We start from the raw sequence: 14,245 nt of genomic DNA on the forward strand, positions 1-14,245 counted from the left end.
TGGGCCCATTGGGCTATTTCTCATTTAAGCCAGTAGGGGCGAGATGTAGCCCAGTGGTAAAGCGCTCACCTGATGTATGGTTGGTTTAGGATCAGTCTCCATCGGTGGGCCCATTGAGCTATTTCTCATTTCAGCCAGTAGGGGCGAGATGTAGTCCAGTGGTAAAGCGCTCACCTGATGTATGGTTGGTTTAGGATCAATCTCCATCGGTGGGCCCATTGGGCTATTTCTCATTTCAGCCAGTAGGGGCGAGATGTAGCCCAGTGGTAAAGCGCTCACCTGATGTATGGTTGGTTTAGGATCAATCTCCATCGGTGGGCCCATTGGGCTATTTCTCATTTCAGCCAGTAGGGGCGAGATGTCGTCCAGTGGTAAAGCGCTCACCTGATGTATGGTTGGTTTAGGATCAATCTCCATTGGTGGGCCCATTGGGCTATTTCTCATTTCAGCCAGTAGGGGCGAGATGTAGCCCAGTGATAAAGTGCTCGCTTGATGCGCAGTCGGTTTGGGATCATCCCCGTCAGTGAGCCCATTAGGCTATTTCTCACTCCAGCCAGTGCACCTCGACTGGTACATCAAAGGCTGTGGTATGTGCTAGCCTGTCTATGGGATGGTGCATATAAAAGATCCCTTGCTGCTAATCGAAAAGAATAGCCCATGAAGTGGCGACAGCAGGTTTCCTCTCTCTATATCTGTGTGGTCCTTAACCATATGTCCAATGCCGTATAACCATAAATAAAATGTGTTGAGTGCATCGTTAAATAAAACATCTCCTTCCTTCTTTTGAAGACTGGTTGCAGTACTGTGAAGATCCAGGGGAGGGTGGTGTATTGGTAGACATACCCACACCTAACCCCAATCTTAAATTATTTTTTTAAATATAATTAACAATGGCTCACATTGCATCTGTATTAATACAACTAATTGAGGTTCATGCTTTGGTAACTTATGACCTCTAATTATATATAATGATCATTATTGAGTTTAAGACACCCTTACCACATCCTCTGCCATTCATATTACTCTAGTAGATTTGGAGAAACAGGTATGGAATACTGGTTGTGGCTTATGGATGTGGAAAAATTACATAATATTTAGTTTATTGTAATTTAAATAATATGATTTTGATTGAATGGTGTGTTTGTGTGCCTGATTACTTGTTTGAATGACTTAACATCTACATGGGTACATATGTTCATTTTGTATGTATACATTTGGATGTGTACATTTAATTTTTCAAAACAAATTTAGCATAAAAATCTTGTTTTAAACTTTTAATTTTCACCGTCACATAGTTTCATTAATTTATTGTCTGTGATATGTTTGTTTTGATCTTCACATGTTAATGATGCCTGTCCTTTTTATCTGGCATTGTGCGAGACTGAATAAAAAAAATATATATATAATTAAAATTGTTTGTCATTTAGTGTCTTAATATTTTGAGGCATGGGCGTACATAGGATTTTGAAAAGGGGGGTTCCAATACATAGGATTTTGAAAAGGGGGGTTCCAAAATAGATTGCAGAGATATTGGGCATATATTTCTATGTTGAGTAAATATAATAATGTCAGATATATTAAATTATAAAAAAAAGCGATTTCAGGGGGGGTTCGGTCGAACCCATCGAACCCCCCCCCCAATGTACGCCCATGTGAGGCCAACTGAAAATATGTTTTGATGCGCATCATATCAAGAAAATAAGCTACTCTTGAATGGTTATTCCAACTCTAAAATTAACCTTAACCCTAACCTTAACTCTAAGCCTAATGTTCGAATTTAGAAAATTATCGGTAATTTGGTTGCAATGAAAGTACATTGCATCAGGAATATTTCTGTCTGAAACATATTGTTTACATAAACACATATATCATGACTAAAATATCCATTTGATGTTATCTGGTACAGAGAATGGAATTTTGTTTCACGTGGGAGTGTTTTGCATGTTCAGTCTCATCATTTGTGTGCACAACTGTTCCACCTCAATCTCGTGTAAATTTCAAAAATGCACCTTTTTTTCTAAGCAGGAAACTATCCTGTATTATGTTACTGTAGATATTGGTGTTTCATGTGCACTTACTATTACGTTTTTTAACCACAGATAAGTTTGGTATAGTCCTCTAAATTTGTGTTTTGAACTTTATCGAAGAGTAATGTATTAAATGTTTGAAGTAAAAAATCTATTTCAAGTGTTATTTATTTATTTATTTATTTTAGTGGTGTTTGTTGGGTTTTGGTATAGCCTAATCGTTTGAATTTGTTTTAAATTTAATAGAAGAGTAATATATTAAATGTTTGTATTATCAAAAATATTTCAAGTGTTTATTAATTTATTTAATTAATTATTTTTAGGAGTGTCTGTTGGTGTTTTGATTATTTTGATGGTTATTTGTTGATTAATAACATATTATACATACAAATGCTGGGAGAGGGCATGGTGGCACACATCCGCCACACATTTTATTGTGAAAACCTTAACTTTTTGCTCATTATTGCTCAAGAATGCACAATTCCTAGTTTTATGTGGTGCTAGTACGCTCTTCATCGATGTGTTGGTCAAATCTTTGAATAGATCCGCACCTTAATTATGATGGTTACTGTACATATTGTCGAAATCTGGTAGACCGAGCTTGTATGCTCTTCCATCAACTCCAAAAATAATACATTGCACACACCACCACCAGTTGGAAGGAGACCTTCCCCAGTTACTGTCACCTCCTGAAACCTATTTATGTTGACGCCTTTACTATAATTATTTTAATATTTAAAGGCACATATTCTAGTTTCAGCCCGTGAAAAAAGAACACTGAGTTTGGTTAACAAACCTGTAACACATCTGGTTAAAGTTATAACAGTAAAACTAAAATCTGATGTTTAAATGGAGGAAAATATTATCTAAAAATAGACTAGATCGTGGCTCAATAACAGTTACTTCTTAGAGGTGCGTGCGTTTTCAGAATTATGAAAATGTATTTTGGAGTATTACAAAAACCAGGATGACCAGAAACGTGTCGGATTTACAAAATGGATATTCTAAACTATAAAATGTAAGTGGTAAATTATAATGTAAATTATAAATAAAAAACTCGGCTTTAATAGGCATAGTGAAAAAGAAGTTGTTTAAAAACTAGTGTCTGTCACTTTAAGCATTTAAAACACCATCCAGTTCCGTGTCGTATTTCGTTATAACTTGTTTTCTGTTTCCTACGATTGCTTATCTAATTATTCGTTTGGAACCCTGTATATAGTATTTTAAAACTGAACAAACGTTATCGAGATTAAGGCATTTTCGTTTAATTCGGCCTTCCACAAGCACCTGCCCCAATACATATACATTGTATATGGGAGCCCGTATGCCAATGGTTGGGGTATTTTCAAAAGGAAATTCATCGATCCGTGTCTGTCCATTTATTAATTCATTTTAATTGGCTTTGTTATTTTTTTTGAGGCGGATGGTGGGAATAGACGACCAACGTAATTTAAATTTTGGAACGGGATAAACTAGTAAACCTCCAGAAGATCGACGCATGGAGTATCTTCTTGTGACATGCACGTCATCAAGAAACACAACTTTAACATTGCACAAGTTCCAGTTAGACCAAACTATCTGTCATTAATTATAAATAAACAAATTAGGCCTACCTATGTTGATAAGATTTTAACGGGTCTCCCAGATCCACAGGTTATTAGTAGAAGTTCTTTTCGTTATGAAATGGAACACAATTAGCAAAACGAAAATAAAATTAAATGTGTAGTTAAAAAACAACAACAAAAAACCCCATTCAGAAGTGGATTAAAAATACCCAACATCGCATCTTTTATTCTACATTAAATCTATTTATCTATATCTGTATCTATCTATCTATCTATCTATCTATCTAGCCTATATATCATTATTAAAGCCGCACACCCTAGTTCCATCCAGCGAAAATAAATTATAATTTGGTTAATCTACAAACCTGTAACACACTTAGATCACGTGTTTATCAAATGGAGTGAAAAAGCAGGTTTTATATCGATAAATACCATGGGAATCCTCATGTCCCAATTGCTTGAAATAATTTTGAAAGTTAGTATTCTGATGTCACCGGTAGATGTCGCTCGAAGCACAACAATCCCTACGTCACGACAAATTTCACAGAGTGCGCACAGACTTGGGGTGCGTTCTTTTCACCTCTCCTGGACATGTTCCAACTGTTCTGTCCTGGTTGTATCCCTTCTCCAGATATCGTAAGACTTAGCAAAATTATTGGTTTTAAGGGTTTGTAGCGTTTTGTATTGAGACACTTACTTGTCTGAACTTTATTGTTACTGAAAATGTTCACGAACTGTGAAGATAAATCTCACAAATGAACAACAACAAATCGGATGTTGATTGCGCGAACCGTGCACGAGAAAACAAACCGAACCAAAATGATAACGGTCACGTGGTATACCAACGTCTGTGACATTGAAATGGAAATATCCCGTCTAAAAATAGATTAGACCTTGTCTGCTCAACGGTTTTTTCTCAAACATGCGTGCGTTTTTAAGAAATAAGAAAAATGCATTTTGTGGTATTACAAAAACCAGGATTACCAGGATTACCAAAAAACACTTCAGGTGAATGGAAATGTATATTCTAAATAATAAACGGTAAGTAAAGTGTAATTTTATTTGTGAAAAAATGGGTTTAATAGCGAAAAACAACGCCGTAATGGTTAACAACTAGCCGTAACTAGGGTGTGTCCCTTTAAGTCTTCTCATAGATGATTTGGAGAATCTGGGAGGAGATAAAATCCATTATTGCGTAAAGAGGGATATTTCAAATAATATCAAAATTTAACTTTTTGCAAGATGTTAAAAGTTAAAAGTTTGTTTTGTTTAACAACACCACTAGAGTACACGTACATTGATTTATTAATCATCGGCAATTGGATCTCAAACTGTCGAAACATATTTTGACATAGAATTATAGAGAGCGCATTACCACTGGACTACGTCCCGCCCCCCTTTGGCAAGATGTGTTCTCAAGTTAGGCTAGCGCTCAAGTTCTAATAACCTACCCCCCCCCCCCCCCCCCCCCCCCCAAAAAAAAAAAAAAATCATAATAATAAACCCATTTTATCACACACGCCTCACACCCCCACCTTGCTTAGCAAATATTCTTCTTTGTTTTCAAAAAATGTTTCTGGATGAGCATGTCTCGATTCCATATAAACATCGCTCACCACAATCTACATCCCACCCCGCGCTACTGCAAACGATTGATAGGTTATGTTTTATAATACGTACTGTGAATTTTTTTAAAATTATTTATTTATTCATTCATTCATTCATTCATTTATTTTAATAACGATCCTTTCGATAAATGAGGGAAGCTTTATTTGAATGACACGTTTTGCAGACAAAGTTTAAAGTTTATTTTGTTTAACGACACTTCGATTAATTAATCCCTTTGCTGTTGGATGTCAAACAGGGAAAAAGCCATAGTATCAACTTTGCTTCGTATATATAAGTATCACTATCATATATTTCATTGTCATTTGACATATTTCATTCTACAACAGCTCCTTGATCACCTAGATATATACTGTAATGACAACAATCTTAATATTAATTTAAATAAAACAAAAATTGTTATTTTTGGTGGCCAAAGTACAACAAATAAGCTTACTTGGCATCTCTCGGGCAATAAAGTCCCAGTTGTAACAAGGTATACATATTTAGGGTTTGACTTTACTCAAAATGGAAATTTTAAAGAATGTTCCCGATCACTTTGGAGCAAAGGACTAGGTTGTTTTTACAAGATGCAGAAAGAATTCTCAAATGTTAACCTACCAGTAGACATCTCATGCCAGTTATTTAATTCTCTTGTTGAGCCTGTCCTTTTATATGCCAGTGAGGTTTGGGGTGCCCAGTTCATATCATTAAAATATTTGGAAACTTTCCTGCCAGAGAGAGTGCTTTTAAAATTCTGTAAACCTAACTAAATTAACACTACAGGTTAATAATCGTACCCATAATTGGGCCTCTAGAGCTGAGCTAGGTTTGTACCCACTCCTGTTGTCTGTGGTAAAAAGAATGTTACATTTTTACTCCCATATGCAAACTACGGACAACATTATTTTACAACATGCTTTCTCTGAATGTACAAGCCTTGAAAAGAAAAATATTGATTGGCTTCACAAATTATATTATTACATTGGTGAGTTGAATCAAAAACGAAGCACTGTCAATTACCCCATTCATCTTATAAATATAATTAAAACTAAGTATCACAATATTTTAAAAGAAAACCTTAGAGCTCCAGCCAAAAGAGATGGATCCAGTAATAAGATGCGAACGTACAAATTATATAAACACAATATTCAACTAGAGCCATATTTATTACACTGTAGGCTATACATCCAGAACACCGTAAAGCTTTTACTAAATTACGTCTCAGTGACCACAAATTAAAAATAGAGACTGGGCGCCATACGAAACCCTTCACTCCAGTGGAAGAACGTTTATGTGACCACTGCAATGTAATTGAAGATGAATACTATCATATCACAATATGTAAGAAATATAATAGTCAACGTGTCAAATTATATGCATATCTAACTTTCCATAATTACCTATTTAAAAGTATGAGTATGCAAGAACAATTATATACATTATGCAAAAACAAAATCCAGCCTGTGCTGGTGCGGTATGCAGATTTGTTCACGATTATACATGTATTGCCCATAATTAGTCCTTATTTGGTCATTTTGTGTGTTTTTTGTTTATGCATATGTTTTGCATCCAGTTCCGTATGTGGAATGTTTATATGCAATAAAGTTTTTACCTTTTTTTCTTTTTTTTAAATCTTTTTTTTTTTACTTTGATAACTTTTTTTAAAGGGCACTATTCTAGGGACGGCTCTGTCAAGGTAGAGCAGTTATACATAAAACACGATACAAAGGGGCATTTGTAAATTATAACTTTTAACTGGAACTATTCTAGGGACGGTTCTGTCTAGGTAAGGCATTTATATATGTATATTTAAAAAAAAAACGATACAGAGGGTCATTTGTAAATTATAGCTGTAAAAGGCATTATTCTAGAGACAGTTATTTAGGTAAGGCAAATATACATAAAAATTACAGAGCCTATTGTTCATTAGTAATATCAAAGCAAAAACTATTAGGCTATCAGTATGCAACTTTGATCACGTAACTTTTATGGCGCTCATTACTCGCGTTAGACAATGTGGTGAACCCCACTGAGACTCGGTAACACATACACAGTGTCACATCTGCAAGCTTACGCATACACACACAACTTAACTTCATGCTGCTAAAAATGCTTACGTGCAAAACAATTTTTATACAAACGAAAAGGGCACTTGAAACATTGGTGGAAGACGCGTCCCCCTGGTCCCCCCCCCCATCCACCACTGATATACATGTATATATAATTTAATGTAATTTGAATTGCGCTGATGGAGAAAACACTTTTTTATGAACTTATTATTTTTATGTTTACTCTTGTTCTTCAAATATAAGATTTTAAAAATGGAATGTTAATTTTCTTTCATTTTAAAATTAACTCTATTCTGAAACTCAAACATCAGTTCCAAGATTTATAGGACTTGTGTCATTCTTTAGTGTAAAGAAAACAGAAAAATAAAACTTCCGTTAGTGTAAATTGCATATACGTCAATCACAACAAACTGTCAACCAATCAGGACGGCTGACTGCTCCAGAAAACTCCGCCCATCGTTTGTTTTTTGTGTTCAGATTCAGAGAGAAGTTCTCAAAACAAATATTCAGTAAAATAAAATAATGTGTGTACAACCACAATGCACGTATATTCATAAACTACAATCTATTTTCTACAACTTTTATAAGTTTCATGTCAATCAATAAAGAATTAAACATTCAAACTGTCAATTTATTATCCCCACTACCAAACACGTTTTCTACTACATATCCATTTATTTCAGGCTGGTCAACGCATGACCTCTTTGTGAAGAGAGTACGCCATAAGTGATCACGTCTTCAGATCAGTGCCAATTTCGTAGACGTTTTGGGTCAAATATGTTTTAATTCATCACATAAATGGCTTCTTAAGTATATTAGTGTACCGGAGATTTTAATAGGGAGCAGCAAGGACCACTTTCAACCACTCAGAAGCACTCTTTGTTTTTCCCTCCAAAATTCAACATGCCTCTTTTACGACGGCAACCATTTCGTCCGGAAAAACCCTCGCCTCAACTACGTGACGATGATGAGGTCTTCTACTGCAAGATCACCAATGAAATATTCGCAGACTATGAGTAAGTAAATTACATTTTGTGTCGTCTGTTTACATTTGCTTTCGGCACGTGGGGGATGTGTTCGTCTTCTTTCTGTAGGAATGTCTGCTAGAACGGGTAAACTTAGCAGTCATATCGTTGAGTGAACAACCACCGCCATTTTCTCGTAGATCCGTTAAAATCAGTATCGCTACATTTAGGCTGTATCAAATGTTGGTTTGGACTAGCCGTTTGTAAACAAAACACGGGCGTTTTAAAACAAACTAATAAAAAATTGCCACCCTGTGTGTAGACTACATCTTTTGTGATCATACAACAGTCGTTTAGTTTGGTACATTTTACTTTTAGGCTAAATAAGAAATGGACACAAACTAAGTAAATAGGTTTACTGAATGAAAAATTATTCAATCATGCATGACATTACATAGTAGCTTAAATGTCCTTTAGCTTTATTCTCAGCATATAATTCTGTTTATAAATCTAAGAATAGGGATAGAGTACTCTAGTGTTTTAAACTGGAAATTTGAAAATTTTAGACAACCAAAGAGTTGTTAAGTTGTGGTTCTTAAATACACAGTTTCGTAAATCTCATACCACAAGCTTAATTTTATTATTATTTTAGAGTCCATTCATAACATTAAACTTAAGTTTGTGACTAACCCAACACCCCAATCCAAATACAGTGGGCAGATTTTGGCTAGGGGTGTTGGTTTCTTCTTATAGTTATAGCATTTGTACTAGTCACTAATGTGAGTTTAATGTTAAAAAAGATCAAACAATAGGTCTGATTTAGGAAAATATATGTGTATTGAAGACAAAGTACCTGTTGACCATTTCGGTTACAAACTGAAGATTGACACTGTTACATTGACCCGGTCCCAGGGCTTCTAGAATGTTTATAAAATACACTAGCCATGGGATCAGTGATTTTAAATATTTACTAGCCACGGTTAAAAATTCACAAGCCCTACTTTAACACTAAGATTGGGGGTGAGGGCAGGATATTCATATTTACAAAAATATATTTAAATGCAGCATCTGACAACTTTTGTTTTCACTAGCCATCAGGCATGGCAATGGTAGTTATTTACTAGCCCAACATTGAATATCACTAGCCATGGGAGTGGGGCTACCATAATCTAGAAGCCCTGCCTGACCCAACATATTTAAACAAACAGCTGGAGAAAGTTCAAACTATATAGGCCATTACTACTTGATAATTAATGTTTCATTTGAAGTCCCACTCAACACAAGCAATGAGATGGTAACACTAACAAGCAATAGGCCTAATTATATATAAACTGATGAAATTGGGATCAAAATTTAAGAACAACTGCAAGATATAAAGATATTTTAAAATACACAACTTGAATTCAACTCCCTTACAATACATACACCTAACTCTCTGGCAATGTATTTGAATTTTTTTTTTTTTAACACTACAAAAAGAAAGAAAGAAATGTTTTATTTAACGACGCACTCAACACATTTTATTTACGGCTATATGGCATCAGACATATGGTTAAGGACCACACAGATTTTGAGAGGAAACCCGCTGTCACCACTTCATGGGCTACTATTTCCGATTAGCAGCAAGGGATCTTTTATTTACGCTTCACACAGGCAGGATAACACAAACCATGGCCTTTGTTGAACCAGTTATGGATCACTGGTCGGTGCAAGTGGTTTACACCTACCCACTGAGCCTTGAGGAGCACTCACTCAGGGTTTGGAGTCGGTATCTGGATTAAAAATCCCATGCCTCGACTGGGATCCGAACCTAGTACCTACCTTTTAACACTAGTGATTTGCCTTTTATTTTATTAACAGTGACAAAATAAATCATTCAGTTACAAGATTACTATGCATAAAAAAGAATCCTTCGTTCTTAATGAAATTATTGACTGAATAGTATTTCATTTTTGATTATGATTTTTTTTCTAATCATAATAAATCTGTCCTAAGTACAGATATTTTACTCGTACATATTATACGGTTTTATACCCAACCTTTTTAATGATTTATTTTATTCTATGGTTTAGTAGGGATTTAAAAAATTTTTTTTTTTGACAAGTACTATATTCCTTTAATTTTTAGTACTGATACTACTAATTAATAAAGTAACTTTTTTTGTAGGTGGTAATGTCATTATGTAAATTTAAAAGTGTGAGTGTGTGTGTGTATGCATATGCATATGCATATGCATATGCATATACATATACATATACATATACATATACATATACATATATACCATTTTCAGTTTTAGTCAGATTAGTTAAATTTATTAAAAATTAATCCAAAAATCCATTTTATAGTAATAATATCCTTATTACTTGCAGAATGTTCTTTGAGCGAATCATTTTGTGCAACAGTTTGGTGTGGTCATGTTCTATTACAAACAAATCCGGGATGACATACCAGGAGGCACTGGAGTGCGAAGAGAAAGCCAAGAAGAACCTGGCCACGTTCCCCAAGTATCTGCAGCTGCCGATTCTCTTCCTTGTCTCGCTGACCCACAGGCGCAGTCTCGGTGACCTCAATGATGACATCTTTGTTTATGCCAAGGATCGCTTCTTCATCGGTGAAGTTGTTGACGTCGCGATTGGGAATGACAGGTTAAAAAGCATATTGATATTGTGTGGCAATGATCTTCCTCTGTAAATGGGCCTGCTTTAGTTTTTTTCTGTGAACTTAGGTTTCCCATCTCCTTTAGAGAACATTTTGTTGAGTATGGTTTCACCAATCATTATGCTAGTTAAGATAACGCTACACAATTTTTAAACTTTAAACTGTAACTTTCAATTCACTAGAAATATCACTAATCAAGATTTTCAAAGCAAAATGTTCCCTGCCCATCCTATCCTACTAGTGCCCCATTTTACTAGGCATAGCCTAAGTTTCATTTCTCCCTCTACCTCATTCCCTCCCTCTCTGACTCGAGCATGTAAATGTGGATAGCAACATTGTAAATTATTATTAAATACAAGCTGAACAACAACAGTTCACATTATATGTTGGATTAGGGTTACCGAAAATGACTTTATAAAGTGTTAAAAACACACAAGTAGTCATTTATTGTTTTTCTCACATTTTGTCTTGTTTCAGAAAATCCTGTACCATCACGAAGGTTGTTCCACCAGCACCACCCAAGGAGAATGGTGATGTAATTGTTATTGACTGTGACAGTGATTCTTCTGAAAAGGCTGGGTAAAAATTATTTTAATATAAACAAGTGTTTATTAAGAGGTGGTCTACAGACATAGAGAATAACTAGTTAAAGACGTCGAATATCTGCTTTATCCTGTTCGGCAGAGCCTTGCAGAATTTCCTATTTGGCCTGAGCAGGATAAAGCTGATATCCGACGTCATTAACTAGTTATTATCTTTATCCTACAAACCATAAAAATTAAGGGGAAAAGCTATTATTTCTATTATTTAAGCCACATTGTACGATGGCAATGATTTAGGTGACATTTAACAATTTTTAAAAATATTATATTTGTTTAAAGAGCACTTTCTAGATTGAGATGGGTTTGCATTGATGTGTTCTTTTAATCTATCATATTCATATACTTACCTTTGTTTGACACTCAATGGCCATTGTGTATTTTTGTACTGGTTGTCACTAACATTCATTCATTCTATTCTATGCAATGGCTGGTATATCCAGGGCTTCAATAATTTTCATAAACGCCACTAGCCATGGGATCAGTGATTTTTAAAATTTACTAGCCACGATTAAACATTCACTAGCCCTACTATAAATACTAGTAATAATCAAATATGTTACCTAAAGAGGGAGATAGAGTTTAAAAACACTAACATTGGTGGGTTAGGTGTGGGCAGGATATTCATATTTACAAAATAGACAACTGCAACATTTAACCCACAAAATTCACTAGCCGTTGGTTATGTCAGTAGTAGTTATTTACTAGCCTAACATTGAATGTCACTAGCAATGGGAGTGGGGCTACCATACTCTAGAAGCCCTGATATAGTCTGTTGTCTGAGCTGTCCTGTTCAGGAATGTGAATATAACGGATCACTTGGTTGGAGTAGACTGTGTGGCAGCAGTGGGTTTGAAATAACTATGCATTAGATAGCTAATGGCCAAAGTTTAAAATGTACTGAGTTGTTGTAAAAAATATTTGTTACGTTCATTTTTTAATAATTCCTTTTAATTCTCATAATTTATGATCTATAGTAAAAGAGTAAAGTGCTGTTTACAGAATCTTCAAAAATTGCTACCAAAGAAGTAGGGTTTCTGCCAGAGGGTAAAACAGGTATGGCGCCATGTCCAAATTTGTCTGCAGATTTATTTATTTTTTGTTAACCTTTTGACAAAATTAATGACTGTTAACATCACTGTATACTTTTCTTAACCCTAATGCTAAATCTAATCCATTTTCTTTCTGGGGGAGGTCCCCCATACTCCCTTATGACTGTAGTTGCATTCAGTTCCATAGCACCATACCCAAAAATTTCTTTCTGGCAGAAACACTGGTTATTTATGTATGTATTTATTTCATTGTACATTTTTGTTGTTGTTGTTGTTGTTACAGTACATCTGGTAAATCTGCCAACTTTGGAACTGATCCGTCCAGGTTTCAGTATGTTGTACAGCTGATGGGAAAGACTGGTACTATCATAGTCAAAGCATCCAAAATTAGGCAAGTTAAGACTTCTCTCTCCTTTCAGTAGCATTCTAAATCCCAAAGATTGGTACTATCATACTCAAAGCATCTAAAATTAGGCAAGTTAAGACCTCTCCTCTCAATATCATTCTAAATCCCATAATGTTAATACCAGTTAAAAAGATATCCATTTGTTAATTCAGATTTAATATAGACAAAACTAAAAAAGTTCAGTTTAAGTTTGATCAATGTAGACAATAAAAAGCGTTTTTCCTCATATTTGTCATTTGATGAAACTGGATGTATCTCGGTGGTAGAGTGCTCGCCTGAGGTGAGATGTGTCTGTATCAATCACCCTTGATGGACTCAGATTTTAGCCCATTCCAACCCATGCCTCAATAACAGGTACATCTATAGGAAAGTAAATATAAAATGTCCTTTGCTGTTTATCTGGTAAGAGTAGCCTATGTGGTAGCCTTAGGTTTTTTCATTGTCTCTCCACTGAGTGTTGAAGTAACCATATCATAGACACCAAATACAATAGTTTAAAAAGGGTCAAGTTGCCATTTGATTATTATAAAAATATACTTGTCTCTTTTAGCCGAAAACGTGGCTTGTACACAAGAGACAAGAGTAAACTGTTTCTGAAGTACAACTGTGAACCTCAAGATGGCATTTGGCAAGTAAAGGTAAAATGTGTTTGTAACATTGTGCATTCCATCTATATTTCTGCTCAATTGACTCCCTCCTATGATGAGAGCATTAAAGTGTTGTTACAGATGTTTCATGTTACAAGTTTAACATGCATTAGTTTTGGGAGAAAGAAAAGAAAAAAACACAGTTGTATTAGTCACTGCAGAAGTTCAAGAATATGATGGCCAAATGCTCGAAGCCAATGGCTTTGTTTTACACCCGTGCCAAAAAGTGTACAATGTTTGTTTTTTCTTCATTTCTGTATAATAAAAAAAAGTTATACCTACCTACCTTATTTTATTTTCACCATGAAACCTTAAAGCAACATCTTTTTTTGCATTCGCAAAAATATGCAGTCTAATCAGAGTATGAAGTTACACTTAGATGGACGATTATTGGTATATAATGCAACTGACTGTAATGATATCCTGAGTAAGGCTGCATAGAACAGGTCAGTATGCACCCTCGCCTGCCCATCCAAAAGCCCTGTCCAATTTTTTTTTTTTTTTACCTTATCTTTTGAAGTTGTGACCCACTGAGCACTCTTTTAAGAACTAACAGCATTATAGAAAATTGTTGAAAGTCATATCTTTACAAATGTCACATCTGAAAAGTTCTTACTTATATTTAATTTTCGAAAAAAAAAAGCAG

At 35.0% G+C, this 14,245-nt stretch overlaps 1 protein-coding gene across 1 annotated transcript in view; it reads left to right on the forward strand.

Annotated features, from left to right (window-relative positions):
* The first annotated feature begins 7,785 nt into the window (after nt 1-7,785).
* LOC121370261 (bromodomain adjacent to zinc finger domain protein 1A-like) overlaps nt 7,786-14,245 on the forward strand; it is a 30,310-nt gene continuing 23,850 nt past the window's right edge. Inside the window, exons 1-5 of the mRNA XM_041495388.1 lie at nt 7,786-8,285; nt 10,607-10,882; nt 11,373-11,474; nt 12,830-12,937; nt 13,503-13,590. Of these exons, the coding sequence (XP_041351322.1) occupies nt 8,173-8,285; nt 10,607-10,882; nt 11,373-11,474; nt 12,830-12,937; nt 13,503-13,590 (687 nt within the window). The 5' untranslated portion in view covers nt 7,786-8,172. The remainder of the gene's footprint in view (nt 8,286-10,606; nt 10,883-11,372; nt 11,475-12,829; nt 12,938-13,502; nt 13,591-14,245) is intronic.

The sequence above is a fragment of the Gigantopelta aegis genome, chromosome 4 (genome assembly GCF_016097555.1).
Source record: "Gigantopelta aegis isolate Gae_Host chromosome 4, Gae_host_genome, whole genome shotgun sequence".
Classification (NCBI taxonomy): Eukaryota; Metazoa; Mollusca; class Gastropoda; order Neomphalida; family Peltospiridae; genus Gigantopelta; species Gigantopelta aegis.